Source organism: Cryptomeria japonica, chromosome 4 (genome assembly GCF_030272615.1).
Source record: "Cryptomeria japonica chromosome 4, Sugi_1.0, whole genome shotgun sequence".
Lineage (NCBI taxonomy): Eukaryota > Viridiplantae > Streptophyta > Pinopsida > Cupressales > Cupressaceae > Cryptomeria > Cryptomeria japonica.
The window spans coordinates 527,597,745-527,625,650 of NC_081408.1; the positions used below are offsets into that span (position 1 = coordinate 527,597,745).

Below are 27,906 nucleotides of genomic sequence, written 5' to 3' on the forward strand. Positions count from 1 at the left end.
TTTTACCAGAGCTAGAATGACAAATCTGATAAACAGAGAGGAGGTTCGTAGAAATGTCAGGAACCAAAAGAACATCCTGAAAATAACCACCTCTCAACGGAACAAAACTTGAACCTGAAACTGAAAGTTGTGCTGAGTCACCAACTGCAATCTGTAAAGTATTACTGTGAGCAAGTGAGGTAACAAGTTGCAGTGAGTGTGTCATGTGATGAGAAGCCCCATAATCAATAATCCAAGTGGATGCAGAAGGAATAGCTCGTGCAGATAGAGTATGTCCTTTCCCAGTAGAAGAGGAAGATGGAGGCTGAGGAGGAGAAATATGATGCTGCTGTATGGCTGCCTTCAAGGCCTCTAATCGTTTCCAACAGCGAGAAACTGGATGACCTTCTTTGGCACAAAAACTGGAAAGTTCATCTGACTTCTTCTTAGTCTTGGAGGAAGACTCACCAGACTTAGAAGAGTGCTCCTTTTTGGGATGGGACTTCGATTTGTAATTAGACTTAGGTGGTGGCTTGGAGGAACGCTCATTGCCAGCTGAATCCTTCTTAGGCTTCGGTTTCCGCTTCTTGTTCTCTTTAGATGTCTGAGCAAACAATGCTTTCGGCTTTGATCCCGTGAGAGTGTCCAACTGAGATAGGTGAGTCTGCTCATGAGTCAAGCGATCACAAAACACATCAAAAGTAGGCATGGTGAAGCGTGTACCCAATGCATCCATAGTAGAATAAAAGGTGGAAGCAAATATCTGATAGGGACCTCGAAGCTTAGAGAGAATCAGGTAGATACACTCTGGGTCTGTCTTATTTTTACCACAACTGTGTAGGATGGATCTGGTGGTTTTGAACTTGTTCAGAAAGTCCTCAATGTGAGGAAAAGACTCAGGTAACAAGGAAGAGAGCTCTGCCTCAATCTGTAATGCTCTAAACTCATTGATAGTACCAAAGAGAGTTTCAATTTGGACCACATAGCTTGAGGAGTGAGCAAACCATCAAGGTGAAAAAGCAAGCTGTCTGAAACATGTAAAGAGATGACACCCATAGCCTCATCCATCTTATTTCAGTGTTGAAGAATCTCAAAAGGACGTTGCAACAACGGCTGATCCACATCCAAACAGGACCACAACCCCCTTGATTTGAGAAGCCTCGTATGAGCTTTCCAGAGGTGATAGTTCTGGGATGTAAGAAGCTCAACTGAAGAATTTGCCATGTGTACCTGTACTTGAACTTGGACCTGCTCTTGATTTTTTTAATTAAGTGATCTTTCAGACTAGACAAAAGATGCAGAAGGGGTTTTTTTGTTTTTTTTTGAGTTTAGGTGTTCTGATTTTCTGAAGTAAATTACAGAAAATAGTAAAAAATAACACCCCCCCACAATATGTAAAACAAAAAACCAGTACAATTTGAGAGCCAGAAAAGAAAACTAGACCAAGGAAAAAGTGTCAAACACTATCTTGTGTACTTGGTGATTTTTTTGGAAAAGACAACTCCAAATATGAGAAGAGTTATCCAAGGCCTTTCCGACGCCTATTCGTTTTCCGAAAACGAAGTTCGTTTGCCCAAGATATGGCTCTCGGAGTGCAGAAAAGAGCGCTGACTTGGATGGCAAAAAACAGGGACTAGATGAAAAAATCAGCAAATCTTAGCTCTAGATCTAAGTAGAGCTCGAAAAGAGCTTTCCGACGCCTATTCGTTTTCGAAAATCCAACTCCGTTTGCCCAAGTTATGGCAAAAAAACAATACGCTGGCAAAACCCTTCAAGGAAAAACAAAGGGCCCCCTGCTGGTGGCAGGGAGGTGGCGCTCTGGCTGGGCGATGGCGGAGCTTCGGGCGGCGGCCAGGTGGCGTACAGTGGGCGCAGTGCAGTGGCGGCGGCCCCGGGCGGAAGGCGGCCGAGTGGTTAACCGATCGCTGTGGCTGTCGGTTGCTAACTGCTGCGGCCTGGGCTGACTGCTGCGGCTGCCGGCAGACTGGCAACCAACGGCGGTGGGAGACCGCCAGCCGTGGTGGGCTTGGAGGTCGCTTGCGGCTCCACAAACCGTCATGGTGGCGGCTCGGCCTAGGCAAGCCGTTAAACTGCTGTAAAAAGTTTTTTTTGATTTTTTTTGCCTCGGAAAACGTGCCTGCAAAGGGCAAACTCAAATTTTCTTTTCCCAGAGCTAAAGTTGTCTAAACTGGACAAATTTTATATGAAAATGGGGGTTTTTGGGTGTTCTGAGCTCAATGGCGAGGTCCGTTTGAGCTCAAAATGCCTAGAAACAAAAAAGATACCCCAGACCCAAACTAAAACCTCTAAAAAAGAACTGAAACCCTTGCCTCCAGAGAAAATCTTTTGAAAAGAAATCAAGAACAAGCATTAGCAGATGAAAGCTCTGATACCATGAAGAAGTTGAGAAAGTACAACTTCTGAGATCCGAAGAGCATCTGTATGCAAGAATACCTGTCACAAGAGAAGATTGGAGACAGAACACAAAAAAGGCTTTGAAAGAGAGATTATCATTCAGAGAGGGAATGAAAAATAAAGTTACAATACAATCCTTATGAAAGGAGAATGAGAAACCCTAAAGATGTGCAACCCTAAAGAGATAAAGAGTATTTAATAATTAGAATAATTATTAAATGTCTACAATATTATTAAATGCCTAAGTTTAGCTTAAGTGTAGAGTATAATAGACCAATAATTAAACATAATTATTAGCTAATACAAGATAACTCTAACAGTACTGATGAGCAAATGGCAGACATTCTCACCAAGCCTCTCTCCAGAATAAAGTTTGTGTACTTTCGAGGTAAGCTTGGTATGGTAGAGAATACAGCCTTAGCTGAGATTGAGTCTCAACAACATTGACTTGTTTATATTTTGTTCATATATATATACTAATGTCTTCTTATTTTCAAAAGATGTTTAAAGTGTAAACTCTTGATTAATGCATTTCTCTTTGAGAGAGACTTGAGGTGTAAGCCCTTTTTTCACCCTCTGGTATGGTTCATGGTGAATGTCATGTGTGTGACTCCATGACAAACATCATGTGAGAGAATCCGTGATGATTTTCTTTTATTTGTGTGTTTATCCTTTGGATGAGCCATGGTGAATATCATTGTGAGGTGACGATCTCACAATGATAAACACTTGTACATCTCACCATTATTGTAAGGTGACGATCTCACAATAATGGTTGTATATATCATTATGGTGGATATCACGTGAAGTGATATCTATGGATATGCCATAATGATTGATATCTCGTGAGGTGATATTTGTGGACATGCCATAATGGTGGATATTACATGAGGAGATATCTATGGATAAACCATAATGGTGGATATCATGTGAAGTGATATCTATGGATATGACGTAATGGTTGATATTTCGCGAGGTGATATCTGTGGACATGCCATAATGGTGGATATTACATGAGGAGATATCTATGTATAAACCATAATGGTGGATGTCACGTGAGGTGATGGATATGCCATAATGGTTGATATCACGTGAGGTGATATCTATGGATAAGCCATAATGATTGATATCATGTGAAGTGATATATATGAAGGATCCATGATGGTTGACATCACAGTAAGGTGATATCTTTCCTTTCCACATATGGATGTAGCCATTGTGGTCAATCATCATGATGAGGTGATTTAACTTATAGAAATTAAGAAGGTTTCCTCCCTAGCTAAGAGGGAGTGTTGATGATAGAATAGCTAAGGTCGGACTCCATTAGGGCCGACAGAGACAACGAAATTGTCTAATTGGCCTATCGGCCTTAGACAATTACCTATGCTGACTATTAATGAAAATGATATTAAATGTTTATAGGTGCCGTTTAATAAATATCGTTAATGATTACCTTCAACGTACATATCTAACTATCGACTTGTATTCATAATCGATGTTTGGTTATGATCGATTATTATCGTATTGGTTAATGATTGAATTGTTATTGCTGTGGTTAATAATCAACTTAGTTAAATCGATTATACATAACTGATTATATATGAATCCGTTTTGATTCCAATAGTCATCGGGTCTATTAGTGAAGTCATGACTTCTTAGGAAGTCATGTGGCATCGTATTTTAATATGATTCATTTCCTTTGAAGCAAAAGAATATTAGCGTAGCAAGAGATCGGTAATATATATACAGCGATACAACAAGGATTTGAAATACAGCAGTTCGTGAAGAATGCTATATGTAATAAGAAGTCAAATATATACTGCAGTTCATAATTACAATTGAGCAAGGCGTATTCAGGAGTGCGTAAATATTAAACTGTAGAGGTTGCATTATAATCAAAGGTCGGATATATATCTACATATAATCGTGGATCTATGCAGATCGATAGTTACACTCAACAGTCGGTGGCAATCAGATTAACATCAGCAATTACATATTTTGATTGCAGATCAATATATATACATAGCATATTGTGAGAGCATATCATAAAAGACTGAATACATTAGCAGACTGGAGGGAACCAATAGTATATCATATATATCCTATATATTGGATCAAATACAACCAATTAGACAGTCGATATACTCAAGTTGACTGGATAATATAATCTCAGTTTGCCATTCATAAGTTAGGAGACCAATATTCATTGGTGACTAATCAAAACATAAATCAAATTTTAAATTTACCTGCCCATGATAATCTGATCAAAACTCAACAAATGAAGTGTTGGGTTTTCTTTTGAGAATACAAGCATTGTAGGAAGCCCTTTTGGATACCTTTTTGTGATTATCAAAGCTTATGCAAAAATCCCATTCAAACCCACAAAACCCTTATGTAGTATGTGATTGTTTTAGACAAAGACCAGTCCAAAAATTTAGAGGGGCTAGGCACTGGTTGTGTGATGTATACTAAATTGATTTCCATGAGAGTTATAGTAGGGTTATCATCATTTATTGTGAATTGCCATGGGTTTAGGGTTTGTGGAAACATAACCTTAGAAGAGAGCTGAATTGGATAAGTTGGTCAGAGGGTAAGGCAAAAGCTAGTGGTGTGCCTCTATAATATGTGGTATCAATCCAATATGTTGTGTATTGCAAGAATGGATGTTGTGATGGGAGACTATATTAGTAGAGGGAAGAGGAAGGGCATTGGTGATGGGACAAACATAGTTCTTGTTGATTCAACTTGCAAGCATCTCAGGAGGTTGATGATGTTTTGGCCAAATTCTTGTATGCCTATGTTGTCACTTTTCATGGGGTAAATTCTTCATATTTCAAAGAAATGTTGAAAAAACTAAACACAATTAGATCATCATATGATCCCTTTAGAGAACATTGATTGTGTACCACCATCCGTGACAAACAATATTGAGTGTGATCTTGTTGATGGAGAACATGAAACACAGGTTGCTCCGTATCATTCATGGGTGGATTTTTATTAGACATTGGTTATTCACTATTATATTTGCGGCTCAAGGATGCAAACTTTCAATTCCGTCTTTTGAGTGAGGCCATAGAGAAGGTTGGGGCTCAAAATGTTACATAGGTTGTGACTGATATAACTTGCATTTGTAAGTTAGCTGGTCCAATAGTAGAGAGTGCTTACTAACATTTATAAACCCCATATGTTCTTGGAACAAGAAGTTGGAAAACACTGAGAAGATAGTCATAACTGCTTCTGGATGAAAAAAACCATGACAATCTAGTCCAGAAGCAGTTATGACAAATTTCACGGATTGTGGTCTTTAATTGAGAAGATAGCTTGGGTGAGGAACTTGGTGGCAGACACTAGACATCGCAGACTAGATATTCTAGCTATTTCATTTTTCTAGAGAGGATGCTACAGGTGTCTGTGGTTTTACAAAACATTAAGAAAATAGCTTGGATGAAGACCAGGCATATAGATGTTTATAGTTACTACTGTCACTCATAATAAGTAAATAAAATATTTTCAAGAGAATTTTTAGATAAATATATTTAAGATATTTATATTTATATTATTTTAATTATATTGTTTCTATTTTTATTTACTTCAAAATTATTTATTTATTTTAGAGCAATTTTATTTTAGTTTTGAATTATTTATGAAGAATTATTTTAATTAATTCTTTAAATAAAATAAAATTATTTAACAATGGTTGTAAAATAAAATAATAAAATAATCCTCTAAATAAATAAAAATAAAATAATATTTAAATAATTCTTTTAAATTAAATTAAAATATTTGTAATAAATAAAACAATATATTTTCTTTTTTTCAGATAGATATATTTAAGATATACATATTGATCTGATTAAAATTTTAAAAAATTGGCATTATTATAAATTTATAACACTACAAAACAAAACAAATCTTATTACAAAATAAATTTATAATTGCAATATTTTGAATGCAAATACAATGCTACTGATTTTTGTGATATAGTATTAGATGACAGTTTTATCATTATCTGTATAACTCTTGCAAAGAGTTACTGGATATTAACTATTAAGCTTGCTTCCATTTATTTTACATCTTAGAAAAATTATCAGCCTTGAAAGCTTTTCTCTTATGTGTCATTGCATGTTGATTCAGGTGGATAGAAAATACAGACAATACTACCATCAAATGCAAATTGTGGTTTCATCTTTTGAAGCTGTTACTGAGGTTGGTGCTGCCAAGACATACACTTCTGTTGCACTTCAAACAATTTCCAGGCAGTTCCGATGCTTGAGAGATGCAATTACAGGTCAAATTCGTGTAGTGGGCAAAAGTTTGGGTGAGGAAGAGATACCAGAAAGTTGCAAAGGTGAAACTTCTCGTTTGCGGTTCATGGATCAACAGCTGCGGCAGCAACGAGCTCTTCAGCAACTGGGTATGATTCAACATGCATGGAGACCACAGAGAGGTTTGCCAGAGCGATCAGTTTCTGTCTTACGAGCTTGGTTGTTTGAGCATTTTCTTCATCCGTGAGTTCTCCTTTACAATAATTGAACTACATATCTTTCATATTCTATTTTCTGTTTATATCTGCATTTTCCCTTGTCCTAGGCTAACTGATTTCGTGTAGTAGCATACTTAGTTAATGATATTGAATTTCTGCAATCTATATTATAAATCATTGTTGTTTCTGGATTAAATTGTGTGTAAGTTTTTTGTATCAATGTTTCGGATCACACTTTGATCTATCATCAGCATGGAAGAGAGCTAAAGGACAAAAAATTCTCTTTTCCATCCTGATGATGGATCACGGAGTGATCTGAAATGTTGATACAAAAAATTGGACACCAACGAGTTATAGCATGCTAAGTTATATTATTTATATATTTTAACTCAAAATAAATAGTGTCAAGTACTATGCCAGTAGGTGAGTTTGACAGGTTTTGTATGAGTTAAGTTGATTTTGACTCACCAATATTTTTCTATTGGTTTTTTATTCTATTGCACTGAAGGTATCCCAAAGATTCTGATAAAGTTATGCTAGCAAGGCAGGCAGGGCTGACTAGAAGTCAGGTATTTGTACAAATGGGAGACTTATGCTTCTTTAATTTAAACCATATTTTTCATTGGGAAAGAGTCAAGGCCTTTGATAATGTTGATAAATTTTGAATCTGAACCAGTCTGCCTCACTCTGCCTGGTTCAAGTTGTAAGTTTGACTGATAGCTTCCTGTTGATTTCTGAAATTTGTTCCCATATAGGTTTCTAATTGGTTCATAAATGCACGTGTACGCCTTTGGAAGCCCATGGTAGAAGAAATGTATATGGAAGAAAATAAGGAAGCTGAGTTAGGACATGCATCAACTGAAAAACATAATAAGGAAAATGTTGAAAATAAGGAAGAGGTAAAGTCGGATGAAGGACCTGGAAACAGCCATTTTCGTCAAGAGCAGAAACATACAGTATCACACCTTGGTAGCAACATACAGGATGTAGTCTGCGAAGAACAAAATATGACAAGTGGCAGCTTTAAGTCTGAGCACTCCTCAGATTCAAATTATAACAAAAACCGAACATTAAGCATGGAAGAAGCATCAGATGAAGAAGTAATTCGTGAAGTTCAGGATGAAGGTGCATCACAGGGGCAGCTTAAAAAGGCTAGGAATGGAATTGAAGATAATGCGTACCAATTTGCCCCCAATATTTTTACAATGTTGAACTTTAAATTGGAAGAAAGCTGTCCTTCAGATACTTGTGATAACAAGTTCAATGAGGGAAGACATAACAATGAAGACTACAGTGTTGTTCAGAATCACATGTTTCTTGCAGATGTTAATGGAAGCTCAGGGGCATACCAGCTCGGTTGTATTAATGGGTATGAACAAGATTCATTCATCAGCAGGTTTTCTGGAAGTGGTGGTGTGTCACTTACTTTGGGACTTCAACAATCTGATGGTGTATCATTCTCAAGAAATCAACAGAGTTGTATTTCCAATCAAGGAAGGACTAGTGGAACTGGCAGGGCCTCTGATGGCAATTGTAACATCATGGAGACAGGAGTTGCACATGCTGCAGATGGGTATGATAGCATTAGCCTACAAAACAGAGAGCATTATGGCTCTCATCCAATGTAGACTCTGTAGCTTATATCAATGAAGATGCTGTATACTATGTGCTTAATGCATTTTTTCTGTCTTGCATGGCATATGTGTTCCTTCTTTCCTCCTAATCATGTCCTAGGAGGGTCAGACTTAAGTAAGAGTCTTAAGACATGAAATCAAGTTATCTTCGTTACTTTGCCTTACTTTTATTGCCAGGCTCTTTTCTTTCTCCCACTTGGAGGAAAGTAATGTTAAGCCGATTGTAAAATATATAAATATATATATATATATATGTGTGTGGAAATACCAGTTTGTGGTATTGTAAGCTCAATTAGGTATGTAATACATAAGGATGATTCTTGAGAAAGTATATGATATTTAAGAAAATTTGATGTTCTGCAAGTTTGCCGTTTATGATTGTTTGAGAACATTCAGATCAACTGTAATCTAATAAGATGTTCATAGTTTACACAGAGAATTCATTAGCTGTCAGTAACATCAAATTTTATGCTTGTTACAACTGCCACGCACTTGTTCCCATCAAGTATTTCTATGATTGCTTTTAGGTCTGCTAAATGGGCGATTTTAAGAATTTAAAATCTTAAATAATACAAAAGATAGAATCCATTTCCAGGTTGGATTATGCATCACCTCGATTGAAAGAGTTAACTTTATGGTTAGTATTTTGAGAAAAAAATGATGTTCTACCAATATCAAGGTTTTTGGTACTTTGGATTCATGTATGATACACAGTGCTATTGAGACAATACATTCCAGGGCCATCTAAGGTCATTTTTGCTCTTAATATTTAATTGCTTAAGGAAAGAGATGGCTGTTCTAATAAGTCTTTTGATATGCAATAGTAATTTAGCCATGAAAACAGTAATATAACACTTTCATTGTGCTGATTTTATTCTGGAAACGGTTTTATGCTAATTCAAATATTCTCAAGTACCAACTGGTAGCAAAATTCTTAGCTCTACAAAACTTTTAGTTTTTTTATTTTTGTAATTAAGGGGCTCTCAGACTCGTAAGACTTGAATCTAGGTCTTTTCTTTGATGACATGGATTTTTATATTTTTATAACATCAAAACCTTCTAGTTTTTTAAACATGTCGACTTTTAGTTTTTTCAATGCTTGGTATTGTTTAAGTTGTATTGACATCACCATTGAAATATTCTGGCAAGTTTTTCGTAGCAGTTTACCATATAAATCAATTTTTTAAAATATATTTATCTCTGCTAGGAAAGTTGCATTGTAAACCTTCCACATAATGTACCTGTAATTGTGACCCCTCTTGGAAAAGGAGGCCACAATTAGAGGAATCTTGAAATTTCCATGTAAAAATGATTTTTTACGATTTGTAAGTGGAGTTACTGAAGCATTAACATTAGGGGTTAAAAGAGACTTGTGAGAGCATTTTTTCTTTATAAATTTGAAGTTTCATTTATAATTTAATAACTCTTAATATCAAGCTTTGTTGCAATGGGTTCTTAGTTCCTCTTCATTTGAGTGGAGCTGAAGTAAATACTCCAATCATTTAGCAAAGCAAAATCATTTGACATAAAAAAAAGAAATAAGTGCAAGGAGTAACGAAGCTACAGGGTGTAGAGCTAGAGAATATTAACTTGGATGCTTCTACTGACTAACAATCTTCATTTTTGAGGATTTATATAGCTAGCATACTTTTAATGCAAGTACTAATTTGTACACTCTTTCACACAAATAAAATAAGTACAAAGAAGAATGAAGCTATAGGGTGTAGAGCTGGAGAATGCTAACTTGGATGCTTCTACTGTCAACAATTCATTTTTTGAGGATTTAGATAGCCAGCATACTTGAGTGCAAGTACCAACAACACTACTTGTGGTTTTATTTTGCCTAAATCCATTAATTTCAATGATGGCGATGATGATGACCATTTCCATGAAGACTTCTATGATGTTGATTGCTAATTTTATTATTTTAGTATTGGATAATAAATATCTATCATGACATTCAAGTTTGACAATTTGATATTGAAATAAATTTTTTAATTTTAGATGATTTTGTTAATTATATACATGTTATGTGGTATCATGAACTTATTGCATGCTAATATATTTATTGTAAACATGAAATCAACCATTTAATACCATGTCTAATACCATCTCACTATGTGCCAATTCCATCCTCATTCCCTTTTTTGCATCACTAAATATACCACATCATTACATTCTCTAATTAACTAAATTAATCTTTATCATTTAGTTGATTATTGTTTCTATTTAATCAATCATTTTTCTATTTATCCAAAATAAACAAATAGAAAATATCCACAAATAAATAAATAAATAATTCGATAAGTCACATGACTATCTCTAGTCACATAAATCTGTCAACTTAATTAAATGAATATTTACTATTTATTTGATTATCTAACCATCAATAACCAGTTAATTAAATTGATATTTAATTAATTCATCCTCAACTTCTTCTCCTATTAATTAAATAAATTAATCAATTTATTTAAATTAATTCATTAAACCAAATTCACAATCAATTAAATGAATAAATCTTATTTATTTAATTTACCTCCCCTTTCCTCTTTTAAATAAATAAATAAACATTTAATTAAATCACTAAACAAATTCCCCCCACTTGCATTCTCCTACCCACTTGCATTCTCCTACAAATGCAAGTTGCAACCACAATTGAAATAAATAAATTTTATTTTAATTAAAATCCTATTTTCTTTCACCCACCAAACCCACTTGCAATCCTAAATCCCCTTCTAGACTCTTCTAACCACCTTCTAAGTTCTTCTAAACACTCCTAATTAGCCTAATCTCATCCCCTAATTATTGTCACATTCCTAAGCAACTTGAAGTCACTTCTCAAAGCCTCCAGAATCTTTGAAAAACATTTAATGGTTTATGTGTTCAACAAGCTAACCCCTAAAAGTCTTCCAAATCACTAATGGCTCTTAGATGACCATTAATGGCTCTTACACAATCATTTATGGTTAACTCAACTCACCCACATGGTTAGAGACTTTACCTCTAACTCAACCCTCATCTGACTCATGGGTCTCTTCAAGCATTTATTGCTTTGACCATGGTTATCCTCACTAACTCTTGTACAAGAGTTTATCCATTGGATAAAGGCATTATTTATTAGATAATGGCTTTACTCATTCAACTCAACATTAACCTTACCTCCCAAGTTAACCTTCAAGTCATGTCGAGCATTTAATGCTTCTTCTCTCTCCCCTCAACCCATCTCATGTTGACATTTGTCATCCTGGGATTGGGTTGAAAGCCCTCACATGGATCATAAACCCATCAATCCTGACCCTTGTTGAAATTACTCAATCTCAACCATCCATTGCTCCATTTTACCTATAAATAGAGCTCATTTCTTCATAATTCATATCCTAAAAATCTTGTATGCATCTAAGTTATAGTAAATTTTAGAGAGCATTTTAGCATAATCTACATTTGTCTTTTGGCTAAAATTAACATTAGTTAATTAACTAACATCTCATATTTAGTTTGTTTTACACTTGCATTGGCATAATTAATCATTTCAATCTTGAATCTCCATAAGACATCTAGAATAGTGCAAAAAGCTACTGAGAGCTACATTCATTTGGAACTTGGAGAGGAGAGGAACAAGGGAGGAGTAACTACAAACATGGTGGAGGGCATTTGGAGATGTTTTATTGCATCCCTTAGTTTTGTTAAGCTTTCTATTTTGTGTTTGATATCTCTCTTGATATGCTTGCTTAGGATAGTCTTTGATTTGTGATTTCTAACACTAACACTTGGATTGTTTCTTATGTGTTTGTGTTTGTGTTTGTCTTCCTAAACATATTCTAACATCCTTTTTGCAGAGCATCATGTGGTGAACCCGACGTGAATCGAACACGCAACCTTCTGATTAAATTTTTGAAACTAATAACATTTTTGCTTGTTTTAATTGACACACAGATCGCACTATAGTGCCATTGCTCACGCTCTAGCGCCTTCGAAAGTTGGTGATTTAGCGCTATTGTTCACCAAAATAACGCTATTGTCTTTCAATTGGCGCTATCGTCCTTCTTATAGCGCTATTGACCAGAGATTACTAGTGGTGAATATTTGCCAATGGCGATTTTTCCACGTCGACGACCTGGGAAATGACGAATATTTTGTACCGATTTGGGGTGGCCATGTTGCCAGAACATTATCAATTTCCGTCAAAGTCACGACCCGATCGCCATATGTTTTATGCAATTAAATGTTTCTATGCGATGATTTCGCCAATACAATATACAGTGGACACACGGTAAATTTAATTTTTTCGCCTACACTCTCCGAGGTTGTCTTAATAGATGACCATAATTCGCCTATAGGCATGTGAAGATTTGTTAGCCAGGAGGACCCAATTCGCCCGACATTTTGCCAACGCGTGTCTCCATTCACCCCAACTTTCGCCAACTATATTGTATTTGCCAATTATTTGGACGACCTATAATTGCCTCGAAAATTACATGTCGTATTTGGATGACCTATAATCGCCTTGAAAATTACATGTGTTATAGTTACGCGGGATTCGCCAAATATCTGTATACCATATTAAATTCCCGCGGAATTCGCCGTATAAGGATTGGTATAAATACATGCAAATATCAGATCTATCTCAACACAATTTGGTGGGTTCCAGGCTCTGAATTTTGATCAATAGCGGAGTTTCATACCAAGGAAAATCATTGTTGTTGACTGCATTGGCGACTGCTAGTGACCTAAAGGTGAGCGATCATATTTTTGAAGTGTTATAATTGTAGCGTCGTAAAATTGCGACACTTGCAATTTCGACTGCATTTGGGTCTTCACGATGGCGGCGCAACGTTGAACCTGAATGGAGACCCCGAAACTTGTTTACGACATCAAAAACTACATCTTTCTGCACCTTGGCTTGATCCTCCTTGCACCCTGCTGTCCCGGGAGGTGGGACCATGGTGCCCAGCGCCCTGGTCCCTGGCCCTATTTTGGGCCCGGTCTCTTGTTGGGCATCAGGTCTTCAAGTTTGCATTTTGGAAAATAATGTTCCTAGGTCGGCCTAATGTCGGAAAAGTCAGTCTCCTAACCCTAATTGACAAGTATATAAACTATATTTCCCCTCCCAGAAAAGGGGGTGCGAAAAATATATGTGTGCAAGACGCGGAAGTGATAGGCAAACATTCAAACATTCAAACATTCAAGCATTCCTTCAAGCAATTGAGCATTCTAAGTCTCCATTCAAGGCTAGGTGTTGCATTCAAGACAAGGATTCAACCATTGAAGAGGAGATCACTTACAACATACAACATACAACATCATTACACCTTCGCATGTAAGAATACAAACATTCTTACAACAAGGTATCAGTACTTGATTACATTACAAACACTTACATTTACAACATTCTCATTTCTTGGTTAATTCCAAAACCGGGGTTTGACGTAAAGGCAAACCCCTAATCCCTTACCCCCCAATCGTCCTCTCTTTTCTGTGTGTAGGTTGCAGGTACGTGGCTGTAATTGAAGATCTGGAATCCTTGTGCAGAGACGAATAGATCCCCCTTCGTTTCGCGGATTTTTTGGAGGACCGTGTGCACTCCGGGCGCCATCGTCCCATCAACTTTTGCTCAAACTTGCAGGACAACATCGTCTCAACATTTTACTGCTAATTTGAGGTCTGTAGCTTCACCCCGTGTCCCAATCTCCATCTACAAGCGAATCTTTTTTACTTTTACATGCACTCCTAGTTCAATTCTTCTATCTACATTCTTTACAAAAGAGGGTATCCTTGATGTCACAACCCTTGAAACTCATTTAGAATCCAGTCTTGCATTGTGTGGGATTGGATCTTGTGGGTTTCAACCCCTTTTTTGAATGTAAAGTCTCTCCTAAGTGAAAACCGTCAATCCTAGTGACCTCCTTTCTCTCTCCATGGAGTGGGGGAACACCTAGGGTTCGATTTTCCGCTTTACATTTTGGTGAACCTGACATGAACATCCTAATTCTGATTATTCATGGTTAGATCTGAAATTTTTTTGCTTCCTTAATTACATTTCCATGTTTGATCTTTTGCAAATTTTAGATGTTAATTGCATAAAAACCCTAAATTTTCTTTTTAGTAATTGAGCTTGTGAAATGTTTAATTGTGAATGCTTGTTTCAGATCTACCCTTCTATTGCAAATTGTCAATTCATATTTGTGCTTTAATTCTGAAAATTAAGAGGTTAAGTGTGAAAACCCTAATTTCTAAAACCCTCTTGATTCAACCTTTGACTGATGATTTCACTGATCAAAACATCTCCAAATCGGCTGTAACTTTGGATTCCGCAACAAAATCATAATATCTCTCATCCCTAAAAATTTTGAAAAAAGTTGCGAGGACCGTGTGCACCCCGAGCGCCATCGTCCCCGACATTTTTTTTGAAATTTCGGGAGCTAGATCTTACTGTATTTTTTTGCTAGAATCCAGAATTTTGGCTGATTTCATCAATTCTAACACTTTCAAAATTAAAGTCAAAGTTGGTCTAGTGATTGCTTGGATTAAGGCTTATAATCATTCAAAAATTGTTGAAATTGAAATTTTGTGTTAAAATTGTGTTTCTTACAGTCCTAAATCTGAAAAGTGTGTTGGCATTCAATCGAAGTTTCAGTGCTTTATTCAAAGTCTTGCAATTTGTGACTTTTGAAATTAAGTGTTTAATTGCAACAACCTTGATTTCCACTTTCAAAATTGAATTTTGCATGAAATTGAGTCAACTTTTAAATTTCAAAGCTTGCATTGCTTTCAGTATTCCCTCTAAAATCATAAAATTCAAAATTTCAGTTTCCCCCTCTTTTTCAAAATTCAAATTTTGCATTTTTCAACAATCTTGGTAGGGTTCAATTTTGAGATTGCAACTTTAATTTGGCCTATCTACAGATCGTAAAATCACTCAATTTTTTCAGATTAGCTTTAAAATCATCATAACTTGCATCCCTGAAAATTTCGAAAAAAGTTGCGAGGACCGTGTGCACTCCGTTCGCCACGGTCCCCGACATTTTTTCTGAAATTTCGGGAGATTGTCATGATTGCATTTAACAGCTTAAATCTAGGAGATTGGCTGATTTTATTGAAATTTGCTACCTCTAAATTCGAAAATAAATTCAAAATTCAAGATTTCAATTTTCAAGATAACAATTAAAATTAAGTGCTATCCCCTTGGCCCTAATTTTCAATTGTGCCTACCTTTCTTGGAAGTTGTGCATGAGTTTTACAACAATAAGCCCTACTTACACTATTCTCGTTAGACGAAGCCTTAGAATTAAGACTTTCCAAGGTTTAATTACCGAGGAGATGTAACCTAATTTGAATGGCCTTTTTAACGAGGACATGGGTAATTCCTCTAATCCTCTTAGTGATGAAGAAGCTCTCCATGAGGTTTCTGTAGAACAAATTTCGAAATTGGATAACCAATTTGATGATTTCCAGCAATGGATGTCTCAAGAATACCCTAATAGTCAAGCTCTTTCATTAATTGAGGGTCTAAAACATATGGTTCAAAGTGATAAGAATGGAATTGATATTTTGTGCAGTATTGCACACATTGTGGATTCGAATGTGATGCCTATGAAGAGTTGTGCCGAAACTTTAGGTTATACACAACCTCCTACTCAAGTCAATCATTCTATTCCTTTGACAACTTCTATTGCTAGTATACCTACTTTCACATCAAACATAATGACTACTTCAATACAAAACATTCCACCTATGATCACCAGTCATGGGGGCAATCCTTCTTCTTCAATCAACCCTCTTCCTTCATTCAATCCGACTTCTTCATTCATTCCTTCAATGAGTGTCCCTATTACATCTCCACAAATAAACATGACGCAAGGGGGCAATTCATTTAACCATTCCATTCCTCCTTGTAGTGTTCCTTCTTTCCAATCATCTCCTATGACTAACTATCATAGTGTCCCGCCACCTTACTCTCAATCAATACCTTCTTTCAATAACATAATATCTCCATCACAATCTTCGATTGAAGTGACCATTAACAATCTTGCACAAACTGTCTCTTCTTTACAGCAACAAATTGCCTCTATGAATCAATCTAAGTTTAGTGTGCCCACATTTGATGTTGCGAGCCCACTTTCTCTTGACATTGTTCGAGCTATCCCCCCTAAGCATGTTGAAATCCCGCAGTTGGAGCTTTATAATGGTAAAGGTGATCCTCTAACACATGTTAAGACCTTTCAAACAATGTGTACCGATTTTGCTCATGACCAAAGGTTGCTTGCAAAACTGTTTACTAGAACATTAAGAGATAAGGCTCTACAATGGTATTGCTCGTTGCCTTCCTATTCTATTACTTCTTTCCAACAACTTGCAAATGCTTTTATTCAACAATTTCAAAACAATATAGGTCCTAAAGTTACTTTGATTGATTTAATGCATTGTAAACAAGGTGTTAAAGAAAAAGTGACTGATTTCATTGGTAGATATAAGCATTTGTGTGCTCAAATTTCTTTTCCAATACCTGACAATGATATTCAAAGAATGTTTATTTCTAATTTACAAAAAGATATTAGAGAAAAACTTCTGTTTTCTGAGTTTACTTCTTTCCAACAGTTGTGCGCAACTCTTCACAATTATCAATTGACTGTGAGTCAAATGGAACAAGCAAATCCTATGGCTCCGAGTGATAAGGGTGATAGTAGTCAACAACCATTTGGGAAGTTTAAACCGAACAGAGAGTTCATTAAGTTCAATGAAAACATCACCAACAACAATGTGAATGCAGCATCAGGTGTGCCTCCTATTTCTAAGTTTTTCAAGAAAGAAAGAAAGTTTACTCCTTTGAATGAATCATTGCATAGTATTATGAATAAGTTATTGGAACAAAATGTGCTTACTCTCCCTCCTATAAAGCAAATAGATCCTACAAAGGTTAATTCACCCTATTTTGATAACAAATCTTTTTGTCAATTTCATCGTTAACTTGGGCATGATACTGAAAAATGTTTTGCTTTAAAAGGTAAAATTAAAGATTTGATTGATAATAATACTATCTCTGTTTCAAGTGTGAATGATAAAGGCAACACATCTGTAGCTCTTCCTAACCAAAATCTTAAGATTTTTACTGATCCATTACCTTCTCATACCTCTAATGTGATTGAGACTAATGATTCCTCTTTCTCACCTGATGGTCTTGTGTCTATGACTCCGAATGTGATTAACTTTGTGGAGTAGCAGAAAATCCCTAAAGAACCTTCCATCACATTTGATTCCAGTGAAACTATCAGGGCACCTGATGGTCCTTTATATATAGTTGTAAAAGTCAAGAATACACCTTGCCGTGGAGTGCTTATTGATCCTTCTTGTATGGTTAATGTCATTACTGAAGAATTTCTTTTTACTTTGCAATTGAATCAAGTGATCTATGAAAAAACAAATGTGGTTGTGAAATTATTTGATGCATTTTCTTCTCCTGCAATTGGTTCTATTACATTACGTATTGAGGTCCACAACAAATCCCTTGATGTGAGATTTGCTATTATTCCATCATCCGAACAATTTCGTGTGAAGCTAGGCTATCCTTGGCTATCTTCCATGAAAGCTATTGCTTCTCCTATTCACAAGTGTTTGAAATTTCCCCATAATGGTGAAGTTGTTACTGTCAATCATAGTCTCTTTAAACCAGCTGAAAGAACTTCTAGCGCTCCTATTGATTATTTTTGGCCTAAACAATTTCAATCTCTTCCACCGTGAAGTGATCATCTTTTCAAATCTTATCAAAAGTGGAAAAAAGATATGATCCTATCTCTAAGTGAACCTAGAACACCCAAACTTGATATTCCTATCATTCTTGAGAAGGAAGTTCTTCCTTTGAAAGATAAAACTAATGTCTTTCCTCAAGAAGATTTCCAACCCATCCCTATGGATGTGACTATGTCTATGTCTAATAAACTTTCTAAAGGTAGACCTATACCTCCTCGTCATGATGGACTTGGTCTCCTTCCTAAACCAGATATTCCTCCTTTATATGGAGCAGTTCCTCCTCCTTCCTCTTATAGAGAGAAGAGACCTTCCTCTTCTCCTCTTATTCAACCTAAGAGACCACAACCTAAACACCCAAGTGATAAGGATGAGAACATTCCTCCTCCTCAATCTTCTCAACTTCCTACTAAGACTAGACGAAATCGTTCTGCGCGTGAAAGCCGACGAAAGCGTCGTCTTAGAGCTCGTGCAGCTGTTTCCCAAACTTTGCAATCCCCAAAAACACCTTCAGCTAATATTATTCCATTTTCTCCTCAGCCGAAAATTGAGCCAAAATCTCCTAAACATAAGATGCATGATGGTTTTGATCCTGTGCGAGTTAAAGATCCTATTTTTATAAATCTTGATGATGATATAGATGAAAATGTTATTCATGATGAAAATGTTACTCCTATTTCTTCTGATAGTGAATATGAATATGTTGATATTGATAACCATTTATCTAAAAAATTTTCTAAAGCACTTATCCTAGCTCCTAGACAAGAACAACGTGGCTTGGAACATGAACATAGCCCTTGTTTGGATCTTGCGATAGCTCCATCTGCTGTGTTGGATGTTCCTCCTCTGGCGTGTTTCCTGCCTTCCCGAAATATTGATCAGCAAGATCGGGGGGTGGATGACATGCTAGACTAGTTCATTAGCATAGCAGACTCTCTCCTCCTCTCTTGATCTCTTTTGTTACTTCTTCTATGTGTTATTCTCATTCTTCTATTTTTTGTCCTTAGTGTTGTCTACTTGAGGACGATGCAAAGCATTGAGATCTCTTTTGGTCTCTCTCATGTTGACTCAAAAGACACATGTGTTCCCTTCTTCTAGGTGACCTTCCTTGATTGGGGAATGAAGAACAATTATGCATACATACATATGATATACATGAATTATCATACAGCATACTGACCCCAAGGAAAGCGAAGTCACCTCGTGCTTTGTGTTTTGTGTCTATTATCCTTGGGTTTATCTCACATGTGGGGGCTAAATCTTTGTGATAACATGCTCCTTTCCCTACTCATTTCTTATGTGTATCACTACCTTAAAGCAACCACCCCCGATGAGGCATGTACGATCGCTTTAACGTAGGGGGCATACACTCCGTTCATATCTCTTCAAGATACTTAAAAATTTCTTGGCGAACTTAGCTTTGCCTTGAAAATTTTTGGTATTTTTCTTGCATGACTCATAGTGAGGGAACCTTACTACTGACAGTCATGGTTCTCCCTCGTGATCTTCCCTTTTACTTTGTCAATCGAAGTCGTAAGATCCTTAGTCCACTGGGGGCTTGGTGTATCTTGCCTCCTTGACGTGGTGAAAGTCTTTTAATGTTGTTTCCTTGTACTTTACCGGAAGTATGGGCGTACGCTTATACTCCCGCTAAAGTGGGGGCTAAATGTAGCGTCGTAAAATTGTGACACTTGCAATTTTGACTACATTTGTCTTCACGATGGCGGTGCAACGTTGAACCTGAATGGAGACCCCGAAACCTGTTTACGACATCAAAAACTGCATCTTTCTGCACCTTGGCCTGATCCTCCTTGCACCCTGCTGTCCCGAGAGGTGGGACCATGGTGCCCAGTGCCCTGGTCCCTGGCCCTATTTTGGGCTTGGTCTCTTGTTGGGCATCGGGTCTTCAAGTTTTCAATTTGGAAAATAATGTTCCTAGGTCGGCCTAAGGTCGGAAAAGTCAGCCTCCTAACCCTAATTGACAAGTATATAAACTACATTTCCCCTCCCAGAAAAGGGGGTGCGAAAAATATATGTGTGCAAGACGCGGAAGCGATAGGCAAACATTCAAGCATTCAAGCATTCCTTCAAGCAATTGAGCATTCTAAGTCTCCATTCAAGGCTAGGTGTTGCATTCAAGACAAGGATTCAACCATTGAAGAGGAGATCACTTACAACATACAACATACAACATCATTACACCTTCGCATGTAAGAATACAAACATTCTTACAACAAGGTATCAGTACTTGATTACATTACAAACACTTACATTTACAACATTCTCATTTCTTGGTTAATTCCAAAACCGGGGTTTGACCTAAAGGCAAACCCCTAATCCCTAACCCCCCAATCGTCCTCTCTTTTCTGTGTGTAGGTTGCAGGTACGTGGCTGTAATTGAAGATCTGGAATCCTTGTGACGAACAGATCCCCCTTCGTTTTGCGGTTTTTTTGGAGGACCGTGTGCACTCCGGGCGCCATCGTCCTGTCAACTTTCACTCAAACTTGCAGGACAGCATCGTCTCGACATTTTACTGCTAATTTCAGGTTTGTAGCTTCACCTCGTGTCCCAATCTCCGTCTACAAGAGAATCTTTCTTACTTTTACATGCACTCCTAGTTCAATTCTTCTATCTACATTCTTTACAAAAGAGGGTATCTTTGATGTCACAACCCTTGAAACTCATTTAGAATCCAGTCTTGCATTGTGTGGGATTGGATCTTTTGGGTTTCAACCCCTCTTTTGAATGTAAAGTCTCTCCTAAGTGAAAACCGTCAATCCTAGTGACCTCCTTTCTCTCTCCATGGAGTGGGGGAACACCTAGGGTTCGATTTTCCGCTTTACAATAATATTATTCTAAATTTATCTATATTTGTTTGCATTGTTGAGTTCAATTTTATTCAGTGGCGATCCGTCAGTGCCAAGTAGTCAGGACTCAGGGGGGACATTTAGGCCCCAGACATCTAGATTGTAGGTCATAAGGCCAATGAAACATGTATTATACATTATAGTCTATTATTGCTTCTTCAACAAATTGATATTTTTTTTGGCAGCCTTTATTTCGTTGGAGATGTCGAACAGAAAGAGGGGTAGGAAACCTGAATGTGGGGAAGGCCATGAGAGGTCAACGAAAAGCAGAACGTTGTCTTCGTACTTTGGCATTGGAAAAGATTGTGGTGAAAATCAGGAAGGTACATCATCACAACAACGAACCTGATATCTCAGATCATGATGATCTTGAAGAAGATTATCTGGTAGATGCCCAAGTTAGCCGGAATGATATAATCAACTGTGATAATGCCATTGATGATAATGCACGGAAGGGGAAAATAAAAGCCATATCAAAAAAGGGTGAACCACAATAAAAAAAGGATCGGGAGTGGGATATGTCAGTGAGGAATTTTAAAATTAATTGGGCATCAAAGTATCCATTCATTGAACCAGTGGAGAATCCAATTGAAGGTGAGCCTCCAATAGAATGCAGGTGTAAGATTTGCACTTGGAAACATAACTAGGAAATTCGGTTGCAGCTAAAATTTGACACCATAGAAAAGCATATGGGTAAAGTTTATGAAAAACAAATGATAGACATGGTTGAAAAATCAGTGATAAGATGGAAAACAAAGGAGGAATGTAAGCATGTGAGGAATGCCGAAGAGTATTATTTTCATGAAAAAATACAGACAAAGCCTGCTGAAGTTAAAGGTTCTATTGAAGCTAGTTTTGCAAAAGCAATGCAAATAGAACAACTGGGAAAAACTGTTCAGTTAAGTGTTGTTTTTTATATTTTGAGCAGAGGGTATGCTATGACAGAATTTACCATCAATTAGTGGTTTATTACACTTTTTGAAAGTTCCTAACTATCCTAATAGACATTGGTCAGTAAACAGTGGATGGGAATGGGCAAGTTGTCTTGCCGAGGTTGAAAAAGAAGATGTAAAGAAAAAAATAAGAGAGTCAAACTTTATTGCATTTTCTTTAGACGGAGTTATGACAGGAGACAATACTTCATGGGTATGCATGCATGTTTATACTGTAGAGAATCATACCCGCCAACCTCATCTACTATCTGTTGCTAAAATGAATGAGAGTGCGACAACGAAAAATTTATTTCAACTAGTAAAGAGAAATTTAATTGAATATGGAGGTATGGATGACATGACGGTAGCCAAAAAATTGGTTTGTGTTGGAGCAGATGGAGCTTCAGTAATGCAAGGTCTCAAGAATGGTCTTTGTACAAAGATTGAAACTTCATTTGCACTGTACATTACTGCAATTCACTGCATGACTCACAAAATGAATCTAGCTTTTGGAATTGTGAGCAAGTTTGCTTCGGTTAAAAAATTTGAAATTTTAATCAGAGAGCTCTACTCACACTTCTGTCGAAGCCCCAAGCAATTTATAGAATTTGAACACTTTGCTGATGGAATAACTGATGGGAACAAGCTTCTCATGGATAATGATACCAGATGGATCTCTTTGGATGGTCCAACACATCGAGTGTTTTCAGAATATCCATCCTTGATTGGACTATTTCACACAACTCACGACGAATCAGATCAACCGAAATTTCCTGACCTTCTTCAGAGGTTAAGTAATTTAGAGACACTCTTAACTTTAGCAGCTCTTCTGCCCATGCTAGAGGAAATGAGGAATATTATGAAGGCTGCCCAAAAAAGAGCTCTGAATATTGCAGAATATGCTACACTGCGTAAGATGACATGCATGACCCTCGACAATCTCTATCAAGATCAACCAACACTATCTGATGAAAAATTTGTTAAGTGGTGGGCACTCACAGATTTGAACAATCCTGATAACTTTTTACAAATCGGTGCAGACAGGGAGGTATGTGATAATGCATGAGGATTTGAGATACCAATGCACTTCTATGCCATGGTCGACCCCGAGGAACCGGGAAAGCGCTCCAGGAAGCAACTAGTAAGAGTTACAAGGGAAGATTTCGACAAGATTGTTGAAACTGTAACTACTTCTGTGAAGAAAATTGTGTATGATTTTTCCTCACAAACTAGAAGCAGATTTCCTCTTGACAACCTTCTCGAAGCCATGTCTATTGTGTTTCCTCATTATTGGAGCCTCATCATTGCATCTGATTTTCGAAGTAAGCTACTGTTTTTGATAAAATAATTTTGTATATCTAGAGAATTGAATGGAGTAACTATAAATGGAATATTAGATGAAACTCATCTTCGAGAGAAATCATCTTGTTTTGCATACACTATGAGAGAACAATATGGCAAAATGGAGAACCCCCGCGAAGAGGGATTAGTAACAAGGCTTTGGAAAATTATAGCTGAGAACGCAGCATTGCGTGATTCAATGCCAGAATATTTGAAGCTTGCTGATTTATGTCTTACCATGATATTGGGCTCGGTGGAAGATGAGAGATTTTTCAGTGCTTTGGGGTTCCTAAAATCAAAGCTAAGAAACAAACTCGACAAAAATTTGGAAAATTGCTTGAAGCTCTATACATCTATGTATGATGTCCACACTTTTCCTTACGATAGGGCACTGCAAATCTGGAGGTCCAAATGTTAAAGAAGAGGTTTGGGCAACATTTCAAACCAAAGTGCCAGTGAGACTATTGACTCATGTACTGGACCTACTAGTAGCATTGAGATGCAGTTCAACGAAGGTATGCATACTCAGAGTGAAGAAACCACATACAAGAATCAAGAAAACTTTGAATTTGATGAGGACGAATGGCAACTGTAAGAGATTGGTGTTTATTAATCTTATTACTGTATCTCATCATTCATATTACAAAAGCATATTACTTTTTGCAATTAGAATTTAATATTGATTTGTAATAGTATTTTTCAACTTTCTATTTCCAGATTTAAAATAGCATAATAAAAAAAAGACCATAATGTGTTTATTGATACAAAGATGTTTATTGTTTATTTGGACATATTTGAGTCTCAAATCTGTGTGATACATTTCAGAACCATATGATACAATTCATTCAATAGTAATACACATGTCGAGAGCTTAGATTTTCATTAATTCTTTCAAAATATAGCCATATGATACAATTCATTCAATAGTAATACACCAATTTGTGTGATTCTCCATGCAAATTGCAAAAGTGAATACAAAGTTTCAGAACCCTTTGCAAATGACCCTGAATTCCCTTTTATAGAAACAAGAGAGCAACAATAGCTCCCATGTGATTCTCCAATGTCCATGCAAAAGTGAATACAAAGTTTCAAAACCCTTTGCAAATGACCCTAAATTCCCTTTTATAGAAACTAGAGAGCAACAAAAGCTTCAGGTCAAACTGCAAGTTTGCAACATGTGAAGACTCAACATCAAAATCACAAACTCAACACATATTTATATGGCCATCACAAGCCATATTAGCAATTTAACATCTGCTACATGTCTGATGTCTCTTGTTCAAAAAATAGAGTTCAAAATTAAATATTAATTCACGCCATAACAAATTAAATATAGATAATAGTAGTGCCTAAAACCTAGTAATCAGAAATAGAGAAATGCATAAATGTTAAAGCAAGGGAGAATTTGAGAATACATATTTACTGGCTGAAGTTTTGCACTGTGCATCATAGATTCATAGGTTGGATTAGCAAAATAGCAATAGCGAGTGTTGGTTTTTTCCTATTCACAAAACAAAGTTATTTCAAGCAATGCCAAATTCCAAACAGAAAAAACATAAAACCTTGAAATTAAGAGTAAAAGAAGAAAATTGTGCAATACATACTATGATTCTTAAGATTTTTGTGCCAATTTTTGTAGGGTGCTCCACTCTTCGTCTGATGGAAGTTCAATATTCTGTAAACTATGGAAAGTCAACTGCAACTTCGTCAACATTCCATATTTAGAAGATTGACTTGACATCACTGTTTCATCCAATACCGAATTTAGAGTTGTAAATGGTTGGATGAATTCCAAAAAGCTTTGGGGAGTTGTGTCCTTAGGAAGAAAGTCTAAATCAGACATCATTTTTATTTCCATGCTTTTTTTGTAAGCTTCTTTTCCAATGAATTTATTTGATGGGTCAATGGTCTTGGGCAAACCAAGTTTAATCAAATTATTTTTCTTTTCTTGCAGCTTCAATATCTTTTTTCCATAATTTTTCATAACTTCTGATGTTTCCCTTAGTTTCTAGCATTTTTGAATGAGAGACGATGTCTTAATTGTGGCATCAATGCGACTCTTAATTCCCTTGGATGCCAAGTAGCTATCACTGGAACTATAGACTACTTGCATAATCTTTTTTGCCATATCCTCTTTTGAATAAACATGTATGCTCTTCTCAAAGTGCCCTTTGATTTTCATATAAATTACTCTCAGACTTTCATTCAATTCAAACCATTCACACAACTTGTCACTCCTCTGCATTGTTTGCCACCAAATGTTTTCTTGTATATACTTCGTTGTATTTTTCATATTATCTTTCAATCTATCCTCCAAAGTTTTTATTTTATCATTTGCATTGTGTAGGTCTTCTTTCATTTGTGCACATTTTTTTCTTTCTTCCTCTACTTCCTCTTGCAAATGTTTTTCTTTTTCCTTCCCAAGATCCAATAGGTCCTGTACTTTTCTCATTTCGGCAGTAATAGACTCATAACTTTTGTATAATTTTTGAAAATTGGCTCTTTCCTCATCAATTTTTTTTACTACTTTTAGCCATTTTTTTGTCAGGTCCTTCAATTTTGCATCCATCTTCTCCTGCTCTGCAATTTCTACTGCAGCTCGAATTTTTTATCCTTTTCTGTAAATCATTACACTTTTTATCTGCTACTTTTCTCCTTGATTTTTCGTTTGCCAGGTCTGCCTGTAAATTTTCTATTTGTTTCTCTAGTTTATTTTTTTTCTCTCTCCACCTTTAGCAGTGAAGTGTAGACCACTTTGTTAGTCCTTTTTGACACACTAATTTTGTCCACATTATGTACTTTGGAAAAATCCATTTGGAGGGTGCTAACTTGAAATTCAAAGGGATCTATCTGACTGTGTGGTGGATTTTTATCTTTAGTTGGGGTCGGGGGCATAACAACCATGAACTCCATCATATCTTTTTGTGGGTCATATGTTGGAAATACCCCATTCCTTGCAGGCTGTTCGTTTAAAACTTCAGTCAGGGAAACCCTATGAAATGCTTTCTTTTTTTCTTTATTTGCTTTTGTTGTGTGTTCATATTTTTCATAGTAATCATGAAATTGAAAATCTAGTCTTGCTAAAGCAATTTAATGTTTGAAAGGTGACATAGCAATACCAAAGGCTCCAGTTCCACTTATTCTTGTGGTTTTAACTAATGCTTGACTAGGATTACCAACAACAATTCCTGATCTTGTCCCACTCCCACTGACACTTTCATGTGTAGTTTTCATAATCCTTTTAGGTGTGTGATCTGAAGCTGCAAATGATTGTTTTGTAGTGTTAGTGGCACTTGATATACGATTCTGAATAGTATGAGTATCTACCACTAGAGGCCTCTTGCGAGAGATATTTTGTTGTAGCCCTTGTCCAACAACAAGACAACTAGTATCAGTAGTAGTACCCATGCCAACCCCACCAATCACATCATCACTTGACTGAACAATAATGGGAATACTATCCCCAGATTCCCCACCTATGGCAGTGGCACTTGATTCACCACCAATGGGAATACCATGATGTGGTGATTGTTGTGGATTTGAACCTGAAACAAATGTAGGTGGGCCCTGAGGGTAATGAGTAGTACCCATCCGTGATGAATATGAAGAATCAAGTCCAATGATTGGTTTAACATGAGCTTTTGATTTTGACTCTGATGGAAGTTGTATCTGAAGTGGATACCAAATGCCCTCTCCTCTGGCACCTAGACCACCACCTTCAAAACCCATTTTTTCCACAATGCTTGCCCCTTTGCTATATTTTTCTTTCATGGACTCATTGACTGCACCTAATATTTTAGGGACTGTAGTAGTTGTTGGAGTGGGCTCAACCTCATACTCATCATCATCTTCACTCTTGTCATATGCTGTCGTGGGATGCTCCATATTCCACAATTTGCTAAACTCTCCATCCTCATCGATGGTCTCAAATTTTGCACTGGTCTTTCGTTCACCGAGATTCTTCCTCATAGTCCAAAAATCATTTAGTTTGGTTTGAGTCCAAAAACTCTTTTTACATTCTTGCAGAATTGATTTGGGAATAGATTTCTTAGATGGATTAGCAGATTTTTGGTAGAAATTGTAGGACCTCCTATTTTGGATGCCTTGGCCCTCCTCTGTTGTCCTCTGTGTGTGCAATGCCATAATTTGTGATGAAATTTCTTCTATTGAAATGTTATTGTTAGATGCAATTTTCTCCATCTCTTTTTTAACCTCAGCCCAAGAGTCCATGTTTCTAAGCTTTTCTAGCAATGGTTTACTTTCACGTTGACACAACGCTTAAGAGTTCCCATTTTTCTCAAGCCTTGCTTGAACTACACCGATTGGATCATACTGCCAGAGACCCTCATCACCAAAGTTAAAAACTGTCACAAAATCATGTGCCACATTGAATGATTTTCTCTCAAATGTGAACCCTCCACATGAGAAATGCAAGGTTGGAAATATGCTCTTCTTTTGCTGACCATGGAAGTGCCTATCTGTTCTCTCCAATTTCCATACATACTCCAATGCA

The 27,906-nt window shown here is 36.6% G+C and overlaps 1 protein-coding gene across 5 annotated transcripts in view; it reads left to right on the forward strand.

Annotated features, from left to right (window-relative positions):
- The window catches only part of LOC131069030 (BEL1-like homeodomain protein 1), a 67,084-nt gene extending 58,215 nt beyond the window's left edge, over nt 1-8,869 (forward strand). For all 5 annotated transcript variants that reach the window (XM_058004326.2, XM_058004330.2, XM_058004328.2 and 2 more), the window contains 3 exons: nt 6,529-6,902; nt 7,386-7,446; nt 7,633-8,869. In XM_058004326.2, coding sequence (XP_057860309.2) covers nt 6,529-6,902; nt 7,386-7,446; nt 7,633-8,505 — 1,308 coding nt within the window. In that variant the 3' untranslated portion in view covers nt 8,506-8,869. The remainder of the gene's footprint in view (nt 1-6,528; nt 6,903-7,385; nt 7,447-7,632) is intronic.
- Nucleotides 8,870-27,906: the final 19,037 nt, after the last annotated feature.